Below are 20,539 nucleotides of genomic sequence, written 5' to 3' on the forward strand. Positions count from 1 at the left end.
GGAGTAATAATATAAAGGACCAGATAGTGCGTTCATGTTATAAAGGGGAGAGAGTATCTGTTTTCGAGCAGGTTGGACATATTCCCTGTAACTAGTGCTCTACTTGTGCACAAGCACATTCTAACATTGATTTGCCTGTACAGAAACTATGGGGTTATAGACCGAAGATGAGAATGACATGTTTATCAAGTAAGCTTGTGTATGTAATTATGGTGCCCATGTGAATTACTGTACATAGGAAAAACTATGAGGAAGATAAAAATACAATTAATAGAGCATAAGAGTGCCTTGAAATATAAGAAGGTGGAGGCACCTTTAGAACAGCATTGTTTGGTGATGGGTCACCAATTTGATGATCTGTTTTGTACAGTATTGGAGGTAATGTGTTCTGTTGTGACATTAGAGGAGGTGATGTTAACTCACGGCTGTTACAAAATGAACAACACTGGATCTTTAAGCACAGTCCATCCTGAAGGACTAAACAAAGAATTGGATTGGTCCATTTTCATGTAGAGTGTGTATAGTGTGATTGGCTGAGGTGGAGTATTGCCTTTAAAAATGCATTTCCGGTTTGAGTGGTTAAGCATTTGTCGCCATGTTGTAAGCCAGTTTTGGCCATAAGAGGGTATGTACTATGGCGGTAGTTTGATTAAATGTTGAAAAGAAAATTTAAATAAAAATAGTTTTAGTTATGGTGTTCTTTCTTTGTAGAGAAAGTGTGGTCCCCTGAAGAAGGCATGTACTAATGCCGAAACATTGTCAATGTTGGGTATGTGAAGTTGAGGGTCTGCAGCGGGCTGTGAAAGATTTTGTAAGGAGACTTGGTGGAGAGCCAGCAGTGAAAATATAAGTAATTATAGTTGGAATAAGTTAAATAAAATGAGTAAAAGGCTGAATGGGAAACATTAAATTACGTGAAATGTAGCGGTCATTTATGATACTAGTTGAAGCCCATTGCGGGCAAGAGCCTGGAGATTGGATTGAAAGAGCACTTTAACATCTGATATTAATTCCCATTATTGATGTAAAAAATTATTTTAAATACATTTCTTCATGAGTGGAGGGGTTTGTTGTGAATTATGATAAATGAAGGATATTGTGCAATATCCAATTAACTAAGTCTTCCAGAGTGCAGCCAGCAGCCCTTATACCAATGCCAATTATATATATTCCATTTTAAAGGATGGGCATGGACTCAGTGGGGCCTTTAGAGAGAGATATTCCCAGGGAAATAAGTGCATCTTAGTTATTCTTGACTATGCCACCAGATAGTGGAAGCAGTACCTTTACGGAACATAAAGACCCAACAGTGGCATGCACATTAGTGGAGGATTTTTTCCCAACATGGAGTGCCCAAGAAAATCTTAACTGATCAAGGGACCCCATTTGTTTCCAAGGTAATGAAACATCTCTGCGCCTTGCTCAAGGTTAAAACTTTACGAACCTCCGTATATCACCCATAGACGGATGGCATTGTGGAGCGCTTTAATAAGACACTCAAACAAATATTGAGAAAATTTGTAGTGGAAGACAACAGAATTGAAACTCGTTGCTATCCTATGTGCAGTTTACAATCCATGAAGTACCCCAAGCTCAATGCAAGAATGACTTAAGAAGGCTAGGGAAGCTCCCTGCCTATGCCCAGAAAACGCTCAGATAACCCAAGCCTGAGGATTCAATCACCCCATGGCTCAAAGAGTATTCCAATTAGGAGACCGAGTCCTTGTCCTTCTCCCATTATCAGAAACCAATTTGTTAGCCTGCTGGCAAGGCCCTTATGAAGATTTAGAGAAAACTGGGCCTATGGATTATAGTATAGCCCAGCCAGATAAACAGAAGAAAACTCAGATCTACCACATAAATCTCCTGAAGAAATGGGAAGCACTGATGTGTAGAGTGGTGTAAGAGGAAGAGTTTAGTCCCAAGGTCGGACCTGAGGTGGACCGAACCTAGATTCCTTTTGGAGAGAAATTCTCTACTGCTCAAATAGATGACTTAAATCAGCTAGTGGATCAAAACAAGGAGATCTTCTCAAACCTACTGAGTTGAGCCCATTTTGTGTAGCATGACATTATTATGCCTCCTAGAGTTGTCATGCGGCAAAGGCCCTATCAGATTCATGAGGCTAGGTGAGGCATCATTGAGGCTGATGTGAAAGAAATGCTCTGGCTCAGAGTTATAAAGGAGTCTAACAATAACTGGTGCTCACCCATTGTGCTGATGCTGAGTCCAGATAGGATCATCGGGTTTTGCAGTGACTTTAAAAATGTCAGTGCAAAACCTCAAAACAATGAATACATGATGCTTTGAGTGGATGAGATCAGCCCAGTTCATTTCTGCTCAGGAACTTACAAAAGGTTATTGTTGGGTGCCTCTCAAGTCCCCCCTGCATTCTCAATGCAGGGGGGACTTTTACCATTTACCATCCACCCTTTTGGACTCTATGGCATCCCTACAATGTTTGAGCACTTGGTCAACCACATGCTCCACCCACATCGAGGTTATGCAGCCACCTACTTGAATGACATTGTGGTGTACAGCCCAGATTGGAAGACACATCTAAGCCAATTCCAGGCCATGCTAACAAGTCTGAGGAAAGCAGGTCTGGCAGCCAACCCTAAGAAGTGCTTTTTGGGAAGGCAAGAAGTCTGGTATCTTGGATACACTCTTGGGAAGGGGAAGGTCCACTGACAGACCCAGAAAATTAAGGTGATCACTTGGGTGCCAATCCCACAAAGAAATGGAATAATGAGCAGTTTCCTAGGCCTACAAGGTATATTGGGAGGTTTATACCCAATTATTAGGAGAAGGTGTAACCACTCACAAGAGTCTTGTTGAAGAAAGCCCCAGAGAAGGTCCAGTGGTCAACTAAAGCAGAGGAGGCCTTCTGGGCTCTGAAAGACATGTTATGCTCTGAACTTGTCCTGATAAGTTTGGACTTTCACAGTGCAGATCGAAGGATGGCCAAGAACATCCCATGCATAGATCATTCAGAAGCTGATGCCAAGGGAGAGGCAGTACTCAACAGTTGAGAAGGAGGCCTTAGCAATCAAATGAGTCTTAGATACCTTTGCAAGGATGGCAGTTCATGCATATGAAAGATCATCAACCACTCATATGGATAAATAGAAACTAGGAATCAAATGCAAGGGTGATAAGGTAGTTCCTGGACCTGCAACCTTTCAAATATAAGATATAACATAGGGCAGGAAAGAAAAATGCCAATGCAGGTTTTCTATATAGAGATGTGTCCCTAGTACAGGCAGGCACTCACCCTGGTAAGGCTGAGCTGAGGGGGAGAATAAGTGAGGAAGTAGAAAAGAAACTCCCTCAGAACATGTTAAGAGACCAGCCACAGATATCTAGCCTGATCCACTTTAAGTTCTAATCCAGCAAGGGATTCTGGGCCCAGGGAGGATCCCTTCAGCCTTGTGTAAGAAGGCGTAGCCCAGAAGAGTGGAGAAGGACCCAGGGAGAAGAAAGGAAGTTAGTCTATGCTAGATCTACTTATGTTTGATCATTTTGTTAACCAAGGGACTGATGAGGTAAGCAGCCTGTGCACTGTGTCTCTATTTTTTTACCTGTTAATAAAGTATTTTGTTTGTATGGAATCATGCGAAGTTTGACCTTGGGAGTAGCCAACTTGTGGCTACTCCCAAGCGACCACATATCTACTATAGCCTCTCTCTCACCTCGCCTTTTAACCATGCTGGCTAGCCTTCCTTCCACCTTTTCTAATGCACGGAAAACATCTGGTCTAGGCTTCCAAGATGGTATTTATAAACAATGTACATGCTTGATGTAAACTCTTATCTTTTGCAGCTGCAGTTTTCTTTCCTAACCATTTTCTTCATTTTATCAGAGTCGCCCTTCTGAAAGTAAAATGTTGTCACTGTGTCTTTAGTGTCCTCCTTCCAGTTAAGTCAAATCTGTTCCTGTTGTGATCACTATTGCAAAATCCTGTGTTCCACTAAGGACTAGGTCTGAAATAGTTTCCTCTCTTGTTGGTTCTTGTACCAGCTGCTCCATGAAGCAGTCATTTATTTCATCTAGGAACTTTACCTCTCTAGCAAATCGTGATGTGACATTTGCTCAGTTAATACTGGGGTAATTGAAATCATCCATTAATTCTTTGATGCTGATTTCATTAGCTTCCCTAATTTCTTTTAGTATTTCATTGTCCTGTGTGCTCACTCTGGCCAAGTTGACAGTAATGCACCCCAACTGCTATTTCATTCCCCTTTTCATCTGGAAATTATATTCATAAAAATTCAATATTGCATTTTGTTTCCTGCAAAACTTTAATTATGTTTGACCCAATGCTCTCTTTAATATATAGTGCAACCCCTCCACCAATTTGAGCCATCCTATCATTTTGGTATAATTTGTACTCTGGAATCACAGTGTCCCATTGATTATCCTCCTTCCACCAGGTCTCTGAGATGCCAATTATATCAACCGCTTCATCCAGTGCTAAACACTCTAACTCTCCTATCTTATTTTTCAGACTTTTATCATTTGTATACAGACATTTCAAAGTATGTGTTTTCTTTACATTAACAACCTGCTCATCAGTTAAGGGGTAATTTAGAATCTTTCTGCTCTTTACTTAATGGCACCTCTTCCAATTTAGCATTTATTGCAACCTCACTACCTGATTCCTTAGCATCCATCAAAGATACATCGTTCTGGACCATGTGCATCTGCGCAACTGTCTGCTTTCCCCCATCATCTAGTTTAAAAGCTGTGCTGTCTCCTTTTTGAAGGGTAGTGCAAGCAGCCTGATTCCACGCTGGTTATGTTGGAGTCCATCCTTTTGGAAAAGGCCCTCCCTTCCCCCAAAATGATGCCTAATTCCTAACAAACCTAAACACTCTTCCCTGCATCATTGTCTTATCTATGCATTGAGACTTCAGTGCTCTGCCTGCCTCTGGGGTCCTGCACGTGGAATGGGGTTCATTTCAGAGAATGCTACCCTGGAAGGTCTGGATTTCAAATTTCTAATTAAAATCCTAAATATGGCTTCTAAAACTTCCCTTCTGCACTTTACCATGTTATTGGTACCCACATGTACCAAGACAGCTGGCTCCTCCCCGCACCATCTAAAATTCTATCTGTGACTCATGAGGTCTGCCACCTTCTCACTAGGGAGGCAAGTTACCAAGCGATTGTCATGTCCACCAGCCTCCCAGCTATCTACCTTCCTAATAAATCACCAACTATACCGACTGTCCTAATTCTTCCCTCCTGTGCACATGCCCATGGAAACATATCCTTTGTGCAAGAGGATACTGCATCACCTTGAGCACAGGTCCTAGCTACAGAATTGTTTCCAGCCTCACCAAGGTAATGCTCTCATTCCAGGTGACCTTTCTCCTCCAAGACAACACAGGGGCTGCCAGATTGGAAATGTGGCTTCTCTACTATGTCCTTGAAGATCTCCTCTATATACCTCCCTGTCTCCCTTAGCTTCTCTAGGTCTGCCACTGTAGACTCCAGAGATTGGACTCGTTCTCTGAGGGCTAAACACTCTGCACCTAGTGCACACACACAACCTTTCACCAGGTGCAAAGGACTGGAAAGTCTCCCTCTCACTACTATATTACTGTCTCCATCTTAATTTGTTGATTTGTTATTGAGTTAAAATTTCTAAGGGAGTAGGGATATAAAGCTAATTTAAAGTACTTTTAATCTATTCATTTATTTTATATTTGTCAGAGTCACTTTCTGTAAGTCACCAGTAATGAGTTGAAGTATCTTTGGATGGCCGTTACCATGTCCTATTTCATGACAGTATATAGTAACATAGTCAATGATGGATCACAATAATGAAGGACTTCTCATCTTTCCTGATGCTAAGCTTTTTAATTTTTAATAAACTCTGTTTTTGAATTTTCATGGCATACAATCTGTAAAAACCAAAACAGTTCAACAAAAAAACTGACATTAAGGAATCATTAGTAGGCAAAAGATAAATAATTGAATAAATAAATAATTCATGGGCTAATACATTAACAAGATTCTAGTTTACAGTACAACAAATAGGACTATGGTATTGTAAATCATATCCTACATGTCATGCAACACATCATATATTACAAAGGCATGGATCCCCACATATTTGAAAAGCTTCCCTTTAAGATCATAACACAGGTAGTTTCCAGTTCTGCTGGTTTAGAAACAGTTTCATCTGTAGATTTTCGTATTTAGACAATAAAAGTTTTGCCAGTCTTCTTTGTAACAGGTTTGGCCAGTGAGGCCTTGGCTTTCTGCCATGTTTGTGGAATTTTAACTTTGTATATTTAAGAGCTTGGCCAATCCTACCAACGATTTTAGTTCCCTTCTTTTGCTCTCTAAAATTTTAAAAGTGCAAGCTGAACAATTAGTGCAATGCAAAGCTTCCAACTCCTTAATTTTATTCAAAAGATCCTTCCCTTTCTTTCTTTTTTCTTTGAAAAAGCTGGCATAACGGATTTTGTTCCCCTTAAAAAATGTTTTTGTTAGTCTCCCATTGTAGAATTGGAGACTAATCCTTCTTGGGATTGTTTAACTTAAACTCTGATATAGTTTTCTTAAGCAATACTGGAAAATGCTTCCTGTCTAGTAATGTTAGTCAGCCTCCACGAGTATATTTTTGATCTATATGTTTCTAAAGAAAAACTGATACCTACAGAGTTATGGCCCGAAATGGCTGCCAGACAAATTAAGTTTTCCTGCATCCAGAAGACCATGTTAGAAGTGCTCATGTAATAGGTGATCCTACTATGTATCTTAAGCTGCAGAGAGTAAAATGTATAATTCCTTCCCCTGGGATGCTGGAATCTCCAGATGTCAGAAGGTGAAGTTTGTCAACCAATATCCAACAGAGAAGTTCCAATAAGTCAGCATGGCTTTACCCAAGGCAAGTCTTGTCTTACAAATCTGCTTCACTTTTTTGAAGGAATCAATAAACATGTGGATAAAGGTGAATCGGTAGATGTAGTGTACTTGGATTTTCAGAAGGCATTTGACAAAGTTCCTCATGAGAGGCTTCTAGGAAAAGCAAAAAGTCATGGGATAGGTGGCGATGTCCTTTCGTGGATTACAAACTGGCTAAAAGACAGGAAGCAGAGAGTAGGATTAAATGGACAATTTTCTCAGTGGAAGGGAGTGGGCAGTGGAGTGCCTCAGGGATCTGTACTGGGACCCTTACTTTTCAATATATTTATAAATGATCTGGAAAGAAATACGACGAGTGAGGTAATCAAATTTGCAGATGACACAAAATTGTTCAGAGTAGTTAAATCACAAGCAGATTGTGATAAATTGCAGGAAGACCTTGTGAGGCTGGAAAATTGGGCATCTAATTGGCAGATGAAATTTAATGTGGACAAGTGCAAGGTGATGCATATAGGGAAAAATAAGCCATGCTATAGTTACACAATGCTAGGTTCCATATTGGTACTATTACCCAAGAAAGAGATCTAGGCGTCATAGTGGATAACACTTTGAAATCATCAGTTCAGTGTGCTGCAGCAGTCAAAAAAGCAAACAGAATGTTGGGAATTATTAGAAAGGGAATGGTGAATAAAACAGAAAATGTCATAATGCCTCTGTATCGCTCCATTCTGAGACCGCACCTTGAATATTGTGTACAATTCTGGTCGCCGCATCTCAAAAAAGATATAATTGCAATGGAGAAGGTACAGAGAAGGGCTACCAAGATGATAAAGGGAATGGAACAGCTCCCCTATGAGGAAAGACTAAAGAGGTTAGGACTTTTCAGCTTGGAGAAGAGACGGCTGAGGGGGGATATGATAGAGGTGTTTAAAATCATGAGAGGTCTAGAACGGGTAGATGTGAATCGGTTATTTACTCTTCCGGATAATAGAAAGACTAGGGGGCACTCCATGAAGTTAGCATGTGGCATGTTTAAAACTAATCGGAGAAAGTTCTTTTTCACTCAACGCACAATTAAACTCTGGAATTTGTTGCCAGAGGATGTGGTTAGTGCAGTTAGGATAGCTGTGTTTAAAAAAAGATTGGATAAGTTCTTGGACAAGAAGTCCATTACCTGCTATTAATTAAGTTGACTTAGATAATAACTACTGCTAATACTAGCAACGGTAACATGGAATAGACTTAGTTTTTTGGTACTTGTCAGGTTCTTATGGCCTGGATTGGCCACTGTTGGAAACAGGATGCTGTACTTGATGGATGCTTGGTCTGGCCCAGTATGGCATGTTCTTATGTTCTTAAAAGCAAACGTAGTTCATGTGCCTATATGTAAAAAATCACCGATGCTAATGATTTCCAAATTATCCCAACAACTGAAAAGCAGATTGTTAATACAAACAAAAAACACACTTTGAAATGTCTGTATGCCAATGCGAGAAGTCTAAGAAGTAAGATGGGAGAGTTAGAGTGTATAGCAGCAAATGATGAGATTGACATAATTGGCATCACATAGATTTGGAGGAAGGAGGATAACCAATGGGACAGTGCTATATCAGGGCACAAATTATATCGCAATGATAGGGAGGATCAACATGGTGGGAGTGTGGCACTTTATGTCCAGAAGGGTAAAGAGTCCAACAGGATAAAGATCATATAAGAGACTAAATTCTCAGTAGAATCTGTATGAGTAGAAATCCCGTGTGTGTTGGGTAACAGTATAGTGATAGGAGTATACTACCATTCACCTGGACAAAATGGTCAGACAGATGAAAGCTAAGAGAAATCAGGGAAGCTAACCAATTTGGCAGTGCAGTAAAAATAGGAGATTTCATTTACCAACTTAACAAAACAGGGGATTCAGAACAGTTACCCACACTAGTCACTGTAACATCAAATGGGAACCAAAAGGTTTTTCATACAAAAAGCTTAAATGAAGGTGTCAGCAAGCCTGACGTTGTGTATCTTCAATGAAACCAACTGGTCTTTTAATCATTCACCTTAAAAAAACATTTAAGAAGGCCTGCTGATAGGAAATCCTGGAAAATCATAATACATTGGCCTTGTTAGGACAGATCTCTTTGCTCTCAAACAGCATTAAAAATCATATGCTTATCGCCAAAATTATGGCGCTTGAGGTTAACTGCTGTTGGATGGCCACTCTGCGCCAGGGCTGATGCTAAGGCATGAATCGCTTGATCAGTTTTGATCTGCCCTTACCACAGTCCAAGTGCAGAAGCACATGGAGCCATCTTGAAAAAAAAATTTAGCCACACCACTGCCTTCAATTTTTTTCTGGAAATCCAAAATATTCATAACTTACATCTAAAAGACCGATCCTCAAAGTCATTGACCTTCTCCAGTATAGTTAAGTTCTATCAAGTTGTGATAGAAGATATAGTCACCAATTCTAGATCCATCAGCATTCCCTCCTGCTCATCTAGCCAAGTCACATTATCCTGCACTGTCTTCAATAGCTGGACTATTTTTTCCACTACTACTTTAAGCCAGGCATCTTATTTAGTAGAACTTTTCTCTGCAAATATTTCCAGCACGGTGCAGTGGGGCCACTTGCTTATCTAGCTCACCTACTACACTTCTGGTTTTATCCTCAGAAGCAGTGTCCTCCACCATTGCCAGCTTTTCTGGGCAAATTTTCAGTTGATTTTCAATTTTTTATTTTTTTTTTACTGCGATCGGATCATAGTGAGGGAATAAATCAATTACTGGCCTCCTTAGCTTCAGACATCATAAAGTGAGGATTGGTAGCCTATGCAGAATAAGTGTCAAGGATCAAATCAGGCAGGAACTAGGTCAATGCATGGCTTCCCTGATCAAAGCATAACCAGATGTCCTGATACTAATCTTTTGATGTGTCTTCCCAGACTCTTGTTTATCTAGCTTTATGCATTTTTGGGTTTCTATCTAATGTCCTCATCAGCTTCAGCAGATACCTTTACTTATTCTGAGGAGGTCTTAAATCACTGCTGATGGTTGCCCTGCTCTTCTCTACAGGTGCTGAAAACTCTTCATTTTCATGGACTGACATGATAACCTTACAAAAACATGCAACCCTTGCTGAGCTATACAGGGTAACATGGATGGAATATTGACAGGTCTGCCGCATTCCCCATGGCCTTCATATCCTTAAAAGAACCAAAGCTATACATCAAAAGTTCAAACTTTCTAACATGATGGAACCAAATTTTAAATGTGTTAATTTGATTTGATGTTCTTTATTGTTGAAATGACCCAATATCAACCATATTTCAATAATAGATTAAAGTCCAGATTGACTCTCTACAGACCTCGCTTGTTATAGATTCCTTTTCAACTCAACCCACTGAATTTAAGACAAATTTGTGTGTGTTGTCAAGATCTTAAAAACATCAAATTCAAAAAATTCCAGTGAGACAAAGAGGACTACAGTTGAGGTAATATATATCCATGTATGAAAGAAAACACATAAGCCCACAAAAAGGAATCTAAATTCCTCTTCAGAAGAATCCTCTGGAATCGAGGTTATAACTACTGTGTCCTCTTCTACTGCTCCATCATCTTTAGCCTCTCTGTACTTTTTAGACCCCCTACTAAGAGGTACATCCACAAAGACCTTTCTGCCAACATGCTCATCCCCTTCCTGGCAGCCCACCTCAGAATTGACAGACCACATAGTCTCAGAAACAGCAGCCTCCTCAGAAAGGCCCATGGCATTAAATTGTTTTCTCCAGTCCACCACCTTCATTGGTTATTAAGGTGTCATCTCACCAACTTACTTCATCAGAAGAGTCATTACTACAATGAAGTTTCAGTTTTGTTCCCTCCACTGTTTGATTCCTTTGAAACTCAAATTCATTTGCAGCAATTTTCTTGGACTCTCAGGATTTTAAAATGTTTTATTTCCTAATTGTTTTTGTTTTCTTTGTTCATTATCCATTAAAGTCTATGAGGGAAGTATTGAAGCCTATTTTGGGCTCCAAAATTGGGGTTTAAACTTCAATTCTAATAAAATTTGTGGATAGACATCATCAGAAGGGTGAAGGCATATGAATGCACAAAACTATGTCAATGTGCCGTCAAAAGTGGCATGAATAGTCTAAGGCACCATAAAGGGGAAAAAGGGCACCGGTAGTGGCAGGAGTTCTCCAAGGCACCATCAAGAAGAAGCAGCAAGAGTGGGAAGAACACCCAGGGCACCAAGAACAGTGGCATGAAACCTTGACAGCACAATAGGCAAAGTGACAACAGGAGTGGTATCAACCTCCTAAAGAATCATGAAGGGGGGAACAAAGCAGAAAAGGTGGGAGGAAAAATCCAAAGCACCAATAAAGGAATAAAGCAGCACATAAGGTGGCATTAATCCTCCAAGGCACCATGAGAGGTGCAAAGCAGTCCAACGCTCCCACAGTAGCAAGAAATACAATGTAAAAAGAAGGGGAAAAGCTGACAGTCACTCAGCAGTGCATGGTTCAGAGGAATGTATCTTTGAAGGATACTAATGAAACAAAAGTAGTTGATATGCTTATAGGTGAAGAATAACCTGAGCTAAAAAATTCCAAACTTGATGGAAAGAGAATAAGGATTGAGACCATGCTATATCAGGGTACAAATTATATTGTAATGGTAAGAAGGATCAACTTAGTGGTGGTGTGGCACTTTATATCTGGGAGGGTATAGAGTCCAACAGGACAAAGATTATACAAGAGACTAAATGCTCAGTAGAACCTATATGGGTAGAAATCCCATGAGTTTTGAGTAAGAGTATAGTGATAGGAGTATACTACCGTCCATTTGGCCAAAATAATCAGACAGATAATGAAATGATAAGAGAAATCAGGGAAGTTAACCAATTTGACAGTGCACTGTCAGAAAAAAAATTCATTTTTGAGTTGGCGTGCGCTAACTCTGCCAAGTTAGTGCGCATTAACCCAAAAATTGGGGCCCCCGAAAATAACCCTGAACCGTGGGAAAAACAAAATTCCTACGGGGGGGAGGGGGGGTCAAAACGAAGTCCGACACAAATTTTTTACCCGAACCACATCTCTACCAGGAACCAATGATAGAGGGTGCTATTTTAAATTTAATTCTTAGTGAAATACTAAGTGAAACACAGGATTTGGTGAGAGAGGTAATGGTGGTGGGGCCACTTGGCAATAGTGATCATAATATGATCAACTTTAAACTGATAACTGGGACAATATGTAAATCTACATCTCGAGCACTAAATTTTCAATGTAGAAATTTTGATAAAATGAGGAAAATAGTAAGAAAAAATCTGATGTGCAGATACAAAGGTTAAAAGTGTACAAAAGGCATGGAAATTGTTTAAAAATATAATCTTAGAAGCACAGTCCAGATGTATTCCATGCATTAAGAAAGATTGAAGGAAGGCAAAACGATTATTGTCATGGTTAAAAGATGAATTGAAAGAGGCTATTTTAGCCAAAACAAAATCCTTCAAAAATTGGAAGAAGGGATCAATATGAAGAAAATATGAAAAAGCATAAGCATTGTCAAGTTAAGTATAAAACATTGATAAGGCAGGTTAAGAGGGAATTTGAAATGAAGTTGGCTGTAGAGGGAAAAACTCCATAATAAAAACTTTTTAAAATATATCCGAAGCAAGAAACCTCTAAGGGAGTAGGTTGGACCATTAGATGACCAAGGGGTTAAAGGTGCTCTTAGGGAAGATAAGGCCATTGCAGAATTCTTTGTTTCTGTGTTTACTAATCAGGATGTTGGGGAGAAACCAGTTCTGAAGAATGTTTTCAAGAGTGATGAGTCAGATGAACTAAACCAAATCAATGTGAACCTGGAAGAAGTAGTAGACCTAAAGAGTAGCAAAATACCTGGAACAGATGGTATGCACTCCAGGGCTCTGAAGGAACTCAGAAATGAAATTTCAGATCTATTAGTTAAAATTCGTAACCTATCATTAAAATTATCCATTGTACATGAAGATTGGAGGGTGGCCAGTGTAACCCCAATATTTAAAAAGGGCTCACGGGTGATCTGGGAAACTATATACACCAGTGAGCTTGGCTTCAGTGCTGGGAAAAATAGTGTAAGCTAGTCTAAAAATCAAAATCACAGAGCATATAGAAAGACATGGTTTAATGGAACACAGCATGGATTTATCCAAGGGAAGTATTGCCTCACAAATCATCTGCTTCATTTTTTGAAGTGGTTAATAAGCATGTGAATACAGGTGAACTGGTAGATGGTAATATATTTGGATTTTCGGAAGGCATTTGACAAATTCCCTCATGAGAGGCTTCTCTGGAAACTAAAAAGTCATGGTGTTATGGTTAAGCGATGTTTGGGTGGATTCTTGGATACTGTGGCAGATGACCACACCCACGGGGAGGAGCCCCGTGAGGCGCCACAGTACTGGGCTAAACACAAGACGCACAAACACAGTTAGTTCTTTTATTAAACAGCTTGAAGTGTACCACCAGAGGTGGCAGTAGTGAGTTAGTCTGGATGTAGCAGTCTCAGGACCCTCAGCAGAGGGGAACCCTTCTCACCCTGTTGGTATAGGGGAATTCTGGTGTAGGTTTCCCAGCAAGGCAGTACTGTGGATAAGATAGACTGAGAGTTAGATTACTCACTAGATGGTTGCTGTAGGTATGCGATTCCACCAGGTTGAAGAAATTTGGTAGCGGCACCGAGGCAGGGAGAGCAGGCCCTCGAGGAACAAGTATCTGATCCCTGTAAGGCACCTGATATAAAGCAGAGGGGCCCCCAAGGACCGGGTACCCAGGTTAGCAATACCCCGAAGGGCAGAGAGAGAGCTTCCAGCTGCAGCACGGAAGCAGCAGAGAAGCTTAGAACTGGCCGAAACCAATCCTTTGCTAACTCAACAAGCTAGCAACAAAGTACAGGCTATATACTCGGATGGCGTGACATCAGTAGAGGGGAATGCCCCCGAGGTTCACACCAAATCTGGAATAAAGACGTGATTGGCATGCGCGCGTGCACCCTAGTAGGCCCTTGAGAGGAGCATGGTGGGAGGCAGCACCATAGCCGTTCCGGGGAAGCCAGAGAGGTCGGCTTGTAGCAGCCATTTTCCCAAGGGATGTGGGAGGAGCCGTGAATAAGGTAAGGCAAATGGGGTGAAGCCATCTAGCACCGACGGAAGCAACACATGGGATAGGAGGTGTGTCCTTTCATGGATAAAAAACTGGTTGAAAAACAGGAAACAGAGAGTAGGATTAAATGGCCGTTTTTTCTCAGTGGAAAAAGGTAAACAATGGAATGCCTCAGGGATCTGTACTTGGACTGGTACTTTTCAATATATTTATAAATAATCTGCAATGGAATACGATGAGTGAGGTAATCAAATTTGCAGATGATGCAAAATTATTTAGAGTAGTTAAATAACAAGTGGATTGTGATACATTACAGGAGGACCTTGCAAGACTGGAAGATTGAGCATCCAAATAGCAGATGGAATTTAATGTGGACAAGTGCAAGATGATACATATAGAGAAAAATAACCCATGTTGTAGTTACACGGTTAGGTTCCATATTAGGAGCTACCACCCAGGAAAAAGATCTAGGCGTTATAGTGGATAATACATTGAAATCATCGGCTCATTGTGCTGCAACAGTCAAGAAAGCAAACAGAATGTTAGGAATTATCAGGAAGGGAATGTGGAATAGAATAAACATTTCATAATGCCTCTGTATCATTCCATGGTGAGATCGCACCTTGAGTACTATGTACAATTTTGGTTGCCAAATCTCAAAAAAGATATAGTTGCACTGGAGAAGATACATAGAAGGGCAATCAAAATGATGAAGGGGATGGAACAGCTCCCCTATGAGGAAAGGCTAAAGAGGTTAGGGCTGTTCAGCTTGGAGAAGAGACAACTGAATGGGGATATGATAGAGGTCTTTTAAATCATGAGAGGTCTAGAATGGGTAAATGTGAATTGATTATTTACTCTTTTGGATAATAGAAGAAATTAATAAGTAGCACATTTAATACTAATCAAAGAAAATTCTTTTTTCACTCAATGTACAATTATGCTCTGGAATTTGTTGCCAGAGTATGTGGTTAGTGCAGTTAGTGTAGCTGGGTTTAAAAAAGGTTTGAATAAGTTCCTGGAGAAGTCCATTAACCTCTATCAATCAATCTGGCTTATGGAATAGCTACTGCTATTACTGACATCAGTAGCATTGAATCTAATTAGTGTTTGAGTACTTGCCAGGTACTTGTAGCCTGGGTTGACCACAGTTGGAAACAGGATGCTGAACTTGATGGACCCTTGGTCCAACCCAGTATGGCAATTTCTTATGTTCTTATGGTATGGCAGAAATTGGCAGAAAGACCCCTGGGGTATAGCAGCAAGACAGAGTGACATGGGAGATTTCTCTCTTCCTATTGAAGCATTTACCATTTGTCAGATTTACTACAAGAGTATGCTCTATCATTGGTATCACTTTTGTGAAATAAGCTTTTATTGCATTCCCTACCTAAAATAGATTTTACTGCTGGTGGAATTTTGGATTTCCTGTGAAATTTGCTTTCTTATTGAAACTTTTGTCACAATCAAACATATAAATAGTCTTTCTGGGAAATGCGTGAGGTTTGCTATTTTAAGAAAGTTTTTCCTATATTCTGTAGCAAAACACAAGTCTCTTCTCTGTTGATTTTATGGTGTTACATTAGTTCTCTTTTCCTATTAAAACCTTTACCACATTCACAACAAGAAAAATGTCTCTCCTGATCATTTTTTCTCTTGTACCTGCATTTCTTTCTTTTGGCTAAGAGATTTTGTGGACAAGACACCCCAGTATAACCAAGAAAGAAGGTAGTTGGCAGGACTAGCTTATGCTCCTAGAATTGTACAATGAAACTGTAAGGTAGAGAACCAGAAAAGAGATGGGTTGGGAGGAGAAAATTGTATTTTTTTTCAATTTTTTTTTCTTAGGGCAATAAACACCAGTATAACAAACAAATAGAATGGGAAATCTAGACTGCGATCCTATATTTGGGTGTACATAGGGAGGGTTTTGATGTAGTTTCTTTGTTTTATTGTTCTAGGCTTTTTCTTTTTAACATATTAAATAATGGAAAAAAGCCTATCAAAGCCCCTCCACAACCATTTCCCCCCCTTCCTCCCATATATTTTTTCCATCTGTGGTTGCATATGCCCTACTATTGCCCTAATCCAAATGGCAGTTGTGGGTTAGATGTTTCACAACAAGTCCATTACTGGTCAGCTTTCAATTTAGCCTTTTTGAGGAAGGTCTTCAAAAAGTCATTTTTTTCACAAATGGTAGATTTTGAGGATGCAGGCCCTGCATCTTCAGTAATCCAGATTTTGACAGGGTTATGGGATGGAGTCAATTTGTGACATTGCTAGATGATGTATGAAGTCAAGTGAATGGGGAAGAAACATTCTTAGTGTTCCTTGACCTGTCAGTGGCCTATGATACAGTGGACTGTGACCTTCTGTTAGAATAACTTGAATTCACTGGAGTGTTAGGAACCTTATATTTTAGGTTAAGATCCCTTTTATTACAACATTCTTATTGCATTAAATGAAATTGCTCATCCTCTTGTTCTCTTTATGGCACTCTTTCCCCAAATATGTCCTGGAGACCCCATGGCCAGTCAGGTTATCAAGATATCCACAATGAATATGCATGACATAAATTTGCATATCATGGTGACTCAGTATATGCAAAGGTGTTAAGAATATTCAATGTGTGGATATCCTGAAAATCCTATTGGCTGTGGGTTCCCCAGAACAGGTTTAGGAAGCTCTGCCTTACGAGGAACTCATGGGTCATTATTGTTCCTTGTATTATTTAACACTTACTTGCTCCCTCTTACTTATTGTTGAGAGGTTTGGGATAAACACTCATGTATATGTGGTTGATATTAAACTATATGTTTTTGTGGGTGAAGATAAGGAGACTTCATTAAAGGCAAAGAATAATAGCTTGACCAAGATAGTAAACTGGTTAACATCGCATATGTTTTGTGTTAAGTCCCCAAAATCTGTGATGTTAATGGTGTCTAGTAGGGGTGTGAATCGTGTGATCGATCATCTTAACAATCGATTTTGGCTGGGGGGGGGGGAGGGAAATCTGATCGTCTTGTGTTTTGTTTTTTTTTTAAATCGTTAAAAATCGTAAATCGAGGGAGGGCGGGAAAACCAGCACACCAAAACAACCCTAAAACCCACCCCGAACCTTTAAAACAAATCCCCCACCCTCCTGAACCCCCCCAAAATGTTTTAAATTACCTGGGGTCCAGTGGGGGGGTTCCGGCGTGATCTCCCGCTCTCTGGCCATGGCTGCGTTAAGAGAAATGGCGCCGGTGGCCCTTTGCCCTTATCATGTGACAGGGCAAAGGTACCTTTGCCCTCACTATGTCATACGGGCGACCGTCGCCCATATGACATAGTGAGGGCAAAGGTAGCGCCAGCGCCATTTTGAATATTGGCAATACGGCCCACGTGCAGGAGGTCGCTCCCAGACCCCCGCTGGACTTTTGGCAAGTCTTGTGGGGGTCAGGAGGCCCCCCCAAGCTGGCCAAAAGTCCCTGGGGGTCCAGCGGGGGTCCGGGAGTGATCTCCTGCACTCTTGACGTTGGGAGCCAGGAACCAAAATGGCGCCGGCACTACCTTTGCCCTGTCACATGATAAGGGTAAAGGGCCACCGGCACCATTTCTCTTAATGCAGCCGTGGCCATTGAGCGGGAGATCATGCCGGGACCCCCCCAACTGGACCCCAGGTAATTTAAAACATTTTGGGGGGATTTGGGAGGGTGGGGGATTTGTTTTAAAGGGTCGGGGTGGGTTTTAGGGTTGTTTTGGTGTGCCGGTTTTCCCGCGCCCTATTTAACGATACAATACAAATGCCCCTGACGATAAATCAGGGGCATTTGTATTGTATCGTGCACTCTAACAATTTTGGACAATTTTAAAATTATCTGACGCTAATTTTAATCGTTCAAAAATGATTCACATCCCTAGTGTCTAGGTGTAATAATGCCTTGAAAGATTATCTATCATTTTTGATGTGACCTTACAACCTACTGAAGCTGTTTGTTATTTGGGAGTAATTTTACATGCTAAATACTCTTTGGTTCCCCAGATTTCAAAAGTGTTATATCTTGTTGATGGCCATGCGGTTGATTAAAAAATGTATCCACTTTATTTTAAGCCTTATTGACGTGTTGCTTAGCATATTGCAATTCTCTATAAAAAGAATAAGGATCAGGCAATAGGTGTGTGCATATTAAAAAAAAATGTATTTCAGTTTGTTGATTTTATTTTGTAGGTCATAGTCATTTCTCAGGTTCAGATATTCAACATTTTATGTGTGTATATATATATATATATATATATATATTGAAGTCAATGGTGAAAGCCATCCAAATACAGATGAAATTTAATATGGACAAGTGCAAGGAAAAATAATCCTTGCTGTAGTTACACGACGTTAGGTTCCATATTAGGCGTTACCACCCAGCAAAAAGATCTAGGCATCATCATAGTGGATAATACATTGAAATCGTCAACTCAGTGTGCTGCAGCAGTCAAAAAAGCAAACAGAATGTTAGGAATTATTAGGAAGGGAAAGGTGAATAAAAAGGAAAGTGTCATAATGCCTCTGTATCGCTCCATGGTGAGACCGCAACTTGAGTGCTGTGTACAATTCTGGTCGCTGCATCTCAAAAAAGATATAGATGCCCTTGAGAAGGTACAGAGACGGGTGACCAAAATGTTAAAGGGGATAGAACAGCTCCCCTATGAGGAAAGACTAAAGAGGTAGGGCTGCTCAGCATGGAGAAGAGACGGCTGAGGGGGGATATAATAGAGGTCTTGAAAATCATGAGAGGTCTAGAATGGGTAAATGTGAATCAGTTATTTACTTTTTAGGATAATAGAAGTTAGCAAGTAGCATATTTAAAACTAATCAGAGAAAATTATTTTTCACTCAATACACAATTAAGCTCTGGAATTTGTTGCCAGAGGATGTGGTTAGTGTAGCTGGTTTTAAAAAACGTTTGGATAAATTCTTGGAGAAGTCCATTAACTGCTATTAATCAAGTTGACTTAGGGAATAGCCACTGCTATTACTGGCATAAGTAGCATGGGATCTACTTAATGTTTGGGTACTTGCCAGGTACTTGTAGCCTGGATTGGCCACTGTTGAAAACAGGATGTTGGGCTTAATGGACCCTTGGTCTGACCCAGTGTGGCAATTTCTTATGTTCTTATAGGCCTTCAATGTAAAAGAAAAAATGAACTTAGGCTGGGGCATTTCAATGAAGCCCAGACATAGGCTGGGTGCCATCACTGAGGCACAGGCTTGATTCTGGGATCCAACCTGAGGCTGGATCCTATGACTAAGATCCAGGCCTGGGCACAGGACCAGGCCTTCTCCCATCTTTTCTTCTGTTGATGAAAAATGACACTGTACGCCTGAAGGATGTGCTACAGTGATGCCACTGCAGCACCTTCCAAGTGGAAGGAGCTATTTTTAAGTCAGTCATACATTTCAAGGAACATACATCAAAATGGCATTATCTACTTGGGAGGAAAGATCTGCAGGGGTATCACTGTGGTTCATCCTTCAGGTGGACAGCATCATTTTTCATTGACAGAGGAAGAAAGACGATTGTGAATGCTGGTCCTGTGTTTTTAAGCCTAGGTGATGGTTCCTTGTTTTGGTCTGAGCCTAGGTGATGGAACCCAGCCTTGAGCCTAGCCATCTATGATGGAACCTGGACATGGGCCTGAGGTTGGGCCTTGGCATTGGGAATCCAGTCTATAGGCCTGAACCCAGGTGATGGGTCCCACCCTCGATCCTAGGGCCAAGCCTCGGCAACGAGACCTAGCTTTGGGCTGGGACTGACTTTGGATCTAAGCTTCAACAATATGAAGTTGTGCCTAAGTGAAACCTTTCACTTAGGCACAACTTCAGGGCATTTAGTGTTGGCTGGGCCCTATCTTTTGTTTCTACCCTAGGCTCCACTATGTAAAACAGCAGCTCTGTTCCTATCAAAGCTCTAAAAGTCAATGAACAAATGAAACTAGATGGTTGTCAGAACACTGTTGAACTGATTTTCTTTAATAATGCTAAGAACTTTGAATTAGCCAGCAGTTAGTGTAGTGTAATTTTCTCAAGTGGAACATAATTGCGATACTGTCAGAAATGATATTATGTTTTGTGTGAAATAGACTTTTGAAACCTTGTCTAGTTCAGATACCAGAACAGCAGTGATTAAATGCATCAGCTTGAAAATGGATGATTGTTTTTTGCTGGAACGCTATAGCATGGGACACAGTACTTCAATATGCCTCTATGGAACCACCATAATATACAGTTATTAGTTATAGCTGCATAGTTATTGTAAATACATCATGCCTAGGCATTTCTGGTTAAGAGAACAATTTATCTGGGAATTGTTGAAATATGTGGTTACTAGTGATGCATTAGCTATAGTTCTATGCTTTTATGTGATTAAGGAAATATAATTCATTGTATTAAAAAGGTAAGAAAAAAACCTTCCAAAATCTCAAACTACATTGGCTTTAATTTTGACTATTACTCATTTATTTCTGGACCATTTTGAAGG

The 20,539-nt window shown here is 40.3% G+C and overlaps 1 protein-coding gene across 11 annotated transcripts in view; it reads left to right on the forward strand.

Moving 5' to 3' along the window:
• LOC115099952 (spindle assembly abnormal protein 6 homolog) overlaps positions 1 to 20,539 on the forward strand; it is a 311,055-nt gene that overhangs the window by 231,353 nt on the left and 59,163 nt on the right. Inside the window, exon 16 of one of the 11 annotated variants that reach the window (XM_029618114.1) lies at positions 9,949 to 10,316. The exons of the other annotated variants lie outside the window; for them this stretch is intronic. Coding sequence (XP_029473974.1) covers positions 9,949 to 9,984 — 36 coding nt within the window. The 3' untranslated portion in view covers positions 9,985 to 10,316. Of the gene's footprint in view, positions 1 to 9,948; positions 10,317 to 20,539 lie in introns of those variants that run through there. 11 annotated transcript variants of the gene reach the window in all.

This window comes from Rhinatrema bivittatum, chromosome 1 (assembly GCF_901001135.1).
Source record: "Rhinatrema bivittatum chromosome 1, aRhiBiv1.1, whole genome shotgun sequence".
Classification (NCBI taxonomy): Eukaryota; Metazoa; Chordata; class Amphibia; order Gymnophiona; family Rhinatrematidae; genus Rhinatrema; species Rhinatrema bivittatum.